The following is an 8,479-nucleotide window of genomic DNA, read 5'->3' as shown; positions in this document are numbered from 1 at the left end:
AGCCCCGCCCGAAGCCCGAGGCCCCGCCCCGGAGGCGCGTTCTGGGGCCGCACCTGCCCCCGCCCCAAAGAGCGGCTCTGAGCCGTTGGGGACAAGGCACCCCAGAGGTCGAGCACAGGAGCAGCCGTCGTGTGGCGGGGGCTGCAGGGCCACCTTGCACCCCACTCTGGTCTGAACCCCAGCCCGGGAGGCGGGGGCCGTGGTGGAGCGCGCCTTGTCGGAGGGCCCTCCGGAGTGACCTGCAGCCCCGCACTCTGCGCCGCGGGGGAGGCAGCAGCAAGGCTCGGACCCTCGCCGTCCCACCGGCCCTTCCAGTTTCTGTCGGTCGGAGCCCTAAGTCCTGCCGCTGCGGCCCCTCCCCTGCGGGACCCTGGGCTCGGCGCGGTGACCCCCGGGAGCATGGAGCCCTTCCTCAGGAAGCGGCTGACCTTCTTGTCCTTCTTCTGGGACAAGATCTGGCCGGTGGCCGCGCCGGACGACGGCGTCCCGGGGTTTCCCGACCCTGCGGCCAGCGCTGAGCCGGAGCCCCCGGCCACAGAGCCGTGCGGCGCCCCCGCACCCGCGCAGCTCTTCCGGGCGCTCTACGACTTCACCGCGCGGTGCTCCGCCGAGCTGAGTGTCAGCCGCGGGGACAGGCTGTACGCCCTCAAGGCGGAGGGCGACTACATCTTTGCCTGCAGGCTCTCCGGCCCGCCCAGTACTGGGCTGGTACCCATCACCCACCTGGCCAAGGCCACCCCGGAGACTCTCGCAGACTACCCGTGAGTATCGCCCTGCCCCAGGAGTCAGGAGAAAGGGCAGGATTGAGTCCCCGGATGGCATGTCCAGGATCCATCCTGCTTTCCTTCCTTCCCTCCTTCCCTCCCTCCCTTCTGTGGCCAGGACCCTGCAGGCCTCGCCATGCAGTGGTGAGCAAGCACGCAGAGGTGGGGGCGGAAGCCAGTGACTGTGTCCTGGAACTCTCCCTGCTGCACTGGGCCAGGTGTGGGGTGGACATGGCCCTGGCCTTTGGAATTGCTCCCAAGGAGGCTTGTTTTGAGAGGGGACGCAGGTGGGTAGAGCTCACCCATTCCCCCCCAGCATGCCCAAGGCCCCTAGGGCCGGGGCAGTCCCCAGGCACTGCAGTCATGGAGGGAGGCAGAGAGTGGAGGCTCTCCCACAGGGCTGGGAGAAGTGACCTCTCAGCCCAGGCTTAGGGTCTGCAGGACAGGGTAGCCTCCTGGCACAGCTGTGTGCTGGCCCCACCTGGCTCTGTCTATGGTGGTGGACGTCATGGGCCTCAACCCTTTGATCCAGACTCTGGTTGTGGCCCTGCCTGTCTTCCCCTGGATGCGTGGGTCAGCCTGGATGTCATGGCCTTGCAATTCCTGATGTTTAGACAGATGTGCCACAGTGATGCCACCCCCTCCCCCAGCCCCAGCATGCATGGAGGTGATGTCTGGGGAGAAAAGGCCAGAAGCTGGCTGGTGAACAGGGCCAGCAAAACCAGGCCCAGATGCCCAGACCTCACCCCGACACTGGCTTCTTGTCCTGTGCCCGGCTGGGCCTGAGCCCCCACATGTCCTCTGCCGACCAGCATTGGGTCTCAACTTCACTCAGGCCACCCCCAGTCTCCTGGGGGCCCCTCGGCACTCCCACAGCCTCCTGGGGGATTTACATGTGGCATGGGAAAGCCCGGGTCCGGTCCCGGGATGGCCCCTTCTGAGGGGACTCTGGGCCCCCGCCCCAGGCCTAGCCTGTTGGAAGCGTGGGAGGGACCAGGCAGACATTCTGGTGGGGAGGGGCCCACAGTCACTCTGCATGTGGAGGACAGGTCCCCTGAGCCTCTCTCAGAGGCCGTAGCAGGGGCAGGCCTGGGAGGGTTGGAGCGGGGAGGTGCCAGGAGGAAGCAGTAATGACTGTTTGCCTGGGCCCAGGATGAAAGGGCTGGCCGCACTCACGGTGTCATTAGCCACAGACACCTGGCTGTTGTCCCCAGGGGCAGACTGGCTGGGCAGGGGGAGGACCCTCAACCTCGAGGGTGAGGCTCCCCAGTCTTATCTCAGCCACTGCCCACCTAGGGAGAGACTCCCAGAACATCCCGGGCCCTCGCTCCAGGGGAGGGCTGGGGCTGGGGACACTTCCGCTTCTCTGCTCGCCCACAGCCCTGCTGTCTTGTGAAGGGCCTCCGCGGCTCTTCACGCGGGAGCTCTCCTGGCTGGTGGGCCAGAAGGCAGGGCCTGGCTGTAGGAGGCCCTTGCTGAGGGAGCCTGCAGCCTCAGGGGCCTGGACCTCTTGCTCCTAAATCAGTGTGCTGAAAAATGGGTTCATCAGCTTTCCCTGAGCCTGCTGCCCAACCAAGTCTGGTCTTGGGGACCCACGTCCTCGTGTCCTTGACCCTTCTCTGCCCTGCATGCTTGTCTTTCCTCCCAGTGTTGCTGGGGCCTCTGCCTCTCCGTCTGCCATCGCCTCACTCTTCCCGTCTCCAGCTCTTCCCTCTTGGCAGCCCTTCAGCCCAGCCCAAGGGTTGGCTCTGGCCACATTGGTTCCTAGCCCCCTTCCTGTAGCTCTCCATGGGGTGCGTGGGCCTCTGCGCCAGATGCAGGCCTGTCTCTGTCCCCCTCCGGCCAGGCCCTGGCCTCGCCCCAGGCTCCGGCAGCACCCACCTGCCCAGGCACCACCCATCCACCCAGTCCCCTCTTCCCAGGGCACCCTCTCCTTGTGTCGACTCGCTTTGAGTCATGTTTTGGGTCCTCTAGGATAACTGCTGGTCCTGCACCCCCAGGTAGGGGTCAGAGCCAACCCCCTGGCCCCCAGAACCCCAGGTGTCCCCCCATCAGAGTGGACGAGGGTCATGCTCACAGGGCTGTCCCCCGAGTGGCTGAGGCTCTCCCTTAGGCAGCAGGCCTCCTGCCCCTCAGTCCCCAGAATCTCCAGGAAGCAGGAGGCTCCAGGGTAGGACGCTGACTCAGTTGTGGGGTTCCCCTCTGTGGGCCTTGGGAAGCAGACACAGGTGATGGGGTGGGGCCAGGAGCTTTTCCGCTTTCCTTCCAAGAATGTGGAGCCAGGGAGGTGCACGTGGTGTGACTCAGGTGGACCGTGGCCCAGATGGGATGTCAGTGGGGATGCCCAGCAGGCCCTCACCCCGCCCTGCTCCATGCTCAGGTGTGTGGGCTCCCGGAATGTCGGCATTCTACTCAGACTGAGGAGCGGCCCCTGGGCGCCCCTGCAGCCCAAGTGCTGGGACCGTGCTTGGCTTCAGAGGGAGCCTGTGTGTGCGAAGAGGGCCCGGGGCTTGGGCTGGCCTGCCCTGGGCGGGGCCCCTCCGAGGCAGGTGTGTGACGCTTTGTGCCTCCTCCAGCACCCCTGGACCCCTGCCCAGCCTGGCTCAGCTGCCTCCTCCGGGGCCTTCCTGGCCAAGCTTCTGTCAGCCCCGCCTGTCCACGTCTCGGGGCAGATGGGCCATGCCCGGCCTGGTGGAGCTGGTGGTCCTTCATGCCACCGCTGCAGCCGGGGGCTGCTCCTCAGGGACCCCCGGCTCCTGGTGGACCCCCTCCCCCAGTAGGGGCTCAGCAGTCTTGAGTTTGGCCCGTTAGCCCGGCCGGGGCTGGAAGTCATTCTGTGAGCAGGGCTGGTGGGGGATCTGTGGCCGAGGTGTGTGGACAGTCTCACCTGACTCAGGTCACTGCTGGTGGCAGTGTGAGCTCTGTGTCAGCCCAAGTGGCCCTCCTGTTCCCTCCCTGATGACTCCAGAGGCGGGCGCACTGAGGGCTAGGGGTAGGTGCAGGCCCGGGGCCGGGACCGCTGCACCGGGCTCTGGGGGCCCCCTTGTCCCTGAGAGACAGCGGGAGTCGGGCTCAGGCCTGGGCCTGGTGGTGACCGCCGTGCCTGCCCCCAGCAGCTGGTACTTCAGCGGCATCAGCCGCGCCCAGGCCCAGCAGCTGCTCCTGTCCCCGGCCAACGCGCCGGGCGCCTTCCTCATTCGGCCCAGCGAGAGCAGCCACGGGGACTACTCGCTATCAGGTACCGGACGGCTGCTCGGGCCTCTGTCCCAGCACTGGGGCGGGGCCCGAGTGACCCTGGCCTTGGGGTGGGTGCTCCCCAGGCTTTGCTGGCCCCACGTCAGGCCTGGTCACCTCGTGTCCGCTCGCCGGCTGGTCTGTCCACCTGCAGGCTCACTTCCCCGCTCCCCCGCCTTGATCCTTCGCCCACCACGGCTCACTCCTCCCTCACCCTCGCTTCCCTCATCCGCTCACTCTCGGACTCTCGGACTCATCTATATGCTGAGTGCCCGCCCGGTGCCCGCCCTGGGCCCCTCTCACTGCCCCTCAGCTTGCAGCTGCCCACGCTCCCTCCTTTCCCATGAGGCTCCGAGGCCCGGCCTGAGCCCGGCCCGGAGAAGGTCGTGGTGCTTCTCTGCGCATCTGGTCCGGGTGCTGGGAGGGCCTGGGGCGAGCTGCAGCCGAGACACGGCCTTCCGCTGTGCCCACTCCCCAGTCCGGGCCCAGGCCACCGTTCACCACTACCGTATCTCNCCGACGGTCTCTACCTGCAGAAGGGCCAGCTCTTCCCCAGCCTGCAGGAGCTGCTCGCCTACTACAAAGCCAACTGGAAGCTGATCCGGAACCCGCTGCTGCAGCCCTGTGTGCCCCAGGTGGGCCAGCCCCCGGCCACAGCTCCTGCCCAGTGGCCCAGCACGTGTCCAGCCGTGTGAGCAGGGCAGCAGGCCCAGGCCTGTCCCCGAGCATGGCTGGGGGGGTCTGAAAATGCCCGGGGGCACTGGGTGCCCCGGATCGGCCTCCACACTCCGGCCAGGGCCCTGCCTGGGGTTGGGTTTGCTCTCACGGGTGAGGCGTCTCCATCTCTGGGGACTTCTGGGGCTGGGGTGGGACGAGCCCTGTAGGGTCCCCTCACTCCCAGACCCTGCTCAGCAGAGGGGCGGTGAGGGCCGGGGGCAAGCTTGGGGAGGCGTCCAGGGAGGGTGCCCACAGCAGCCGCAGGCCCAGGCGGAAGCTGTGGGAGGGGACGCTTGTCTGGGCTGGAACACCAGCACCCCAGCTCTCAGGGACCAGCCGTCCCGCCGGGGGCAGCAATCCAGTTCCTCCGGTTGCTAATGACAGTGTGGCTGCCGGTAATGACTGTGGGTGGGGGTCCACCTCCAGCAAAGCTGCCCGTAGGTCCAGAAGCAAGTGGGGCCAGGCTTCTGGGGTCCGCACCTGGCTCCCCGGCCTGGCGCGCCGGGAGACACCGTCCGCTCTTTCCAGGGAGCAGCAGGCAGAGGCCCGGAGTGCCCTGCGCCCCCACGGAAGCTCCCCCAGCAGGACGAGTGGGAGCGGCCTCGCTCCGAGTTTGCCCTTCGGAGGAAGCTGGGTGAAGGCTACTTCGGGGAGGTGTGGGAAGGCCTGTGGCTGGGCTCCGCGCCAGTGGCGGTCAAGGTCATTAAGTCAGGTGGGTGAGGCCTGCTGGCCCCTGCGCGCCCTGCCCTCTGACCCCCGGAGCCCTGGGGCCGCACCGGGTGGTGTGGGCGGGTCCTGCAGTGGTGCCTTCTCCTGCAGCTTACACGAAGCTCGCAGACCTCAGCAAGGAGATCCAGACGCTGAAGAGCCTGAGGCACGAGCGTCTCATTCGGCTGCATGCCGTGTGCTCCACGGGCCAGCCCGTGTACATCGTCACCGAGCTCATGCGCAAGGGCAATCTGCAGGCCTTCCTGGGGAGTGAGCGGCTGCCCCCTCCCCGCCCCTCCCCCTGGTGGCCGTCCGGGTGACCCAGACTTCCATCCAGGCCATGACCGCCTGGCCCCCTTCTCGGGCCTTTGACGCTACACTGGGCTCGACCCTCTGAGGCCCAGAGGGTTGCGGTGGGCTCTGGCCGGCAGTGGGTTCGGGCCCCCGGCCTGGGCCAGTCCTCTGCCTTGTGGAGGGGCAGTCAGAGCCTCATGGTTCCAGGCTGAGCCAAGGGCAGTGGGGTTGGGCGCACCCAGCCCCTTGCACCTGCCCTGTGTCTGGTCTCCCCTGGGGGCTCAGGCCAGGTTGCCCAGGGGCAGCCTCCCTGAGTGGTCACCGCACAGCATGGTGCCCCCTACAGCCTGGGCCGGTGGCGCTGCTCTCACCCTGTCTTAGGGGTATGGATACTGAGGCACGGAGGGATGGGATGGTGCAGACCCCCGCCCCCTGACCGTCCGCCTTGCCCCACAGCCCCCGAGGGGCGGGCCCTGGGCCTTCCTCTCCTGCTGAGCTTCGCCTGCCAGGTGGCCGAGGGCATGAGCTACCTGGAGGAGCGGCGCATCGTACACCGAGACCTGGCGGCCAGGAACGTGCTCGTGGGCGATGACCTGGCATGCAAGGTGGCTGACTTTGGCCTGGCCCGGCTACTCAAGGTCAGTTGGGGCTGGGACCCCTGGCCCCGCCGTGGCTGGGAGGGGAGGGTGCCACTCCGCCCACCCACCACTGGTCTCCCCCCACCCAGGATGACGTCTACTCCCCAAGCAGTGGCTCCAAGATCCCTGTCAAGTGGACGGCGCCCGAGGCGGCCAGCTACCGCATCTACTCTCCGAAGTCGGACGTCTGGTCCTTCGGTGTTCTCCTCTATGAGGTCTTCACCTATGGCCAGTGTCCCTATGAAGGTGGGCACAAGGGAGTCTGCGGAGGGAGGCACACCCTGCCCCAGGGGTCCCTGAGCCTGGCAGGGTCTGGCCAGGGGCTGGGTGGTGGTGTCCACCAGGACCCTGGTGCAGAAGCGAGGCAGCCCTGCCCAGCCCCCCTCATTGCTCCTCTGCAGGGCTGAGCAACCATGAGACCCTGCAGCAGGTCACGCGAGGGTACCGGCTGCCGCGCCCGGCCTCCTGCCCTGCGGAGGTCTACACGCTCATGCTGGAGTGCTGGAGGGGCAGCCCCGAGGAGCGGCCGGCCTTCCCTGCGCTGCAGGAGAGGCTGAGTGCGGCCCATAGGCGCCTCACCCCCGCCCACACGTGACCCGGGGCGCCAGACACAGGGCTGGGGCCATGCCTCCCTGCCCGGCGTGTCCCCCCAGGACGGTGCTGGCTGTTGACACATCCAGGGGCGCCGGTGGCCTGGAACTGGCTCTGGCTGTGGGCCTCACACCCTGACACACGTGTGGGGCTGATGTCCTTTGCTCCTGGACCTGGTGTCGCCGGCGAGGGAAGATGGCGGTGTAGCAGTCGGGGTGAAGCCTGAATGTGCTCTGGCCTCGGGGATTTGCTGGACACAGAAGCCCTGAGCCTGGTCCACGGCCCCCTGCCCACACCTACTGCCCCAGGCAGCCCCAACGCCCCCCAGGGTCAAGAGCCAGAGGCAGGGCTCCCCGGTTTTCTGCAAAGTCCCCCCGTGGCCGATGCTGGGCTCCCAGGCAGACCCCGGGGTGGGGCCCGTGCAGCACGTGCTGGGCACACTGGCTGCCTGTGTACAGACCCGTGTGCTCAATAAACACGCGGTGCCCAACTCAGATGCACGCGCAGACCTGCCTCACGCACGGGTCGCGGCCCCCGAAGCCAGAACAGGAGCGGGAGCTAATGGGGTGGTCCACCAGCCGGGTGACCGAGGGAGAGCTGCCCCCCCCGGGGGCCCAGGCCCCCGCCCCTGAAGATGACTGCTGCAGGCGGCAGGAGTGGACAGTCCCCTGCATCTCCCTAAGGCCGCGGCTGAAGTGAGGGAGGGCAGGGCTGGGTCAGGCTGCAGGCAGTTCAGGCTGCGGGCCTTTCCTGGGGGTGGGGCAAAGGTCAGGGCTCAGAGTCCCTGCCTCTGTGGTTCAGGGTCCTGGGTGCTGGTCAGGCAGGGGTGGGGGTGGATGCCACGCTCTTCAGGCAACTGGGTCACAACCAACTCTCTGGGGAGAAGGAAGCAGCCGGCATCCAGGATGTGACCGCTCCCACCAGGGCTGACTTCAGGCCACTGTTGGCGTCACTGAATGAGGAGCCGGCTGGGACAAGCTGGTTCTCACTCACCCCAGCTCCAGGCACCACGAGATGGACCGGAGGGGCAGGGGGCCCGGTAGGTGTGGTGTGGGCTCCGGGTCCTCATGTCCCACCCTCCTGTGACCCCCATGATGGCAGCCATGCCCCCGGAAGGCTTGCAAAGCTGCCCTCTGCCTCTCGTCCCCTGGAGGAAACAGCCCTCTGTGCCGTTTAGGGTCAGCTCGGTACCTGGTGAGGCCAGTCAGCCCCTCCCCACGGATCACAGGCCCTGCTTGCGGGCTGGCACAGGGGGACCTGGGACCCCACAGTGGGCACAGAGTCTGTGCAGGGCTAGAGTGGCGAGAGAGGAGAGGGTGCTGAGGTCACCGCAGGAGAGGGCAGCGTAGAGGGAGGAGGCAGACGAGCTCCTTCAGGACCAGATCAGCCTGGGTGTGGGTCAGGGCTGAGCAGGGAGAAGGCAGGAGCCCCCTGGAGCCTTGGGTGCCAGGCTTGGGCCAGCCCCGACCCGAGGCCGGGGGTGGGAACAGGAGGGTTTGGCCTGCAGCCCTGGACCGTCTGTGCTGCCCTGGG

General features: G+C 67.7%; 1 protein-coding gene across 1 annotated transcript; it reads left to right on the top strand.

The window, feature by feature from the left end:
- The first annotated feature begins 85 nt into the window (after positions 1–85).
- Positions 86–7,408, top strand: SRMS (src-related kinase lacking C-terminal regulatory tyrosine and N-terminal myristylation sites). Its single transcript, XM_040637862.1, is given in 9 exon segments — positions 86–761; positions 3,881–4,002; positions 4,477–4,512; positions 4,515–4,633; positions 5,268–5,427; positions 5,535–5,693; positions 6,174–6,355; positions 6,445–6,601; positions 6,757–7,408. Coding segments are annotated over 9 exon segments (1,491 nt in total). The 5' UTR covers positions 86–399; the 3' UTR covers positions 6,951–7,408.
- The last annotated feature ends 1,071 nt before the right edge of the window (positions 7,409–8,479 follow it).

Source organism: Ursus maritimus, unplaced genomic scaffold (assembly GCF_017311325.1).
Source record: "Ursus maritimus isolate PB19 unplaced genomic scaffold, ASM1731132v1 scaffold_22, whole genome shotgun sequence".
Taxonomy (NCBI): Eukaryota; Metazoa; Chordata; class Mammalia; order Carnivora; family Ursidae; genus Ursus; species Ursus maritimus.
This window is presented reverse-complemented; position numbering and strand designations above follow the sequence as displayed.